General features: G+C 50.4%; 1 protein-coding gene across 1 annotated transcript in view; it reads left to right on the top strand.

Moving 5' to 3' along the window:
• PEBP4 (phosphatidylethanolamine binding protein 4) overlaps nucleotides 1-627 on the top strand; it is a 70,808-nt gene that overhangs the window by 831 nt on the left and 69,350 nt on the right. The window contains exon 2 of the mRNA XM_008632549.2: nucleotides 150-282. Coding sequence (XP_008630771.1) covers nucleotides 150-282 — 133 coding nt within the window. The remainder of the gene's footprint in view (nucleotides 1-149; nucleotides 283-627) is intronic.

Consider the following 627-nt stretch of genomic DNA (forward strand, 5'->3'; position numbering starts at 1 on the left):
CAGAGGGAGCAGAGCCTGAGCTTCTGCTCTTCCACCTCTGCATCCCTCAGCTCCTTCCCAGCACCCCAACCCCATCCCGAGCCTGACCTGGCTCCCACCTGCATTCCCACCTCCTCCTCCTCATTTTGCTCCCTCTTCCCTTTTTCCAGGGGGGATTTGGAAGTCATCTACCCCGAGGTGGGCGACGTGAGCTGCTCCTACATCCCCAAGTGCCACGGGTACCGCCGGCAGCTCAGCCACGAGTGGGGCAAGCCCCGCGTCCGCTACCCATGGGCTAAGAAGGTGAGGCCCCGCTCCGGCTTCTCCACATTCCCAAAGGTGGCACCAGGAATTTCCTGGGATCAGGGTGACTTTTTCTAGCTTTTTTTTTTTCCCCCCTGCATGTCCTCATTGATTCAGGGGTTTGGTTGGAGGCTGAGCTGTGGATAAATGGGATTGCCTTTTTTTTTCTGACATTTTTGTCATTTAATTTTATTTTTTCCTACACTGTGGCCATTAAATCACCTTTTCCCACATTCAGGTATTTTTTTTACTGCCCTGAAACCACTTTTATATCTTTTTTTTGTTACGTTGACCATTTACTAAATATTTTTTTCCACATTGCACCCATTTTGCAGCTGTTTCAGC

This window comes from Corvus brachyrhynchos, unplaced genomic scaffold, assembly GCF_000691975.1.
Source record: "Corvus brachyrhynchos isolate BGI_N302 unplaced genomic scaffold, ASM69197v1 scaffold150, whole genome shotgun sequence".
NCBI classification, from domain to species: Eukaryota; Metazoa; Chordata; class Aves; order Passeriformes; family Corvidae; genus Corvus; species Corvus brachyrhynchos.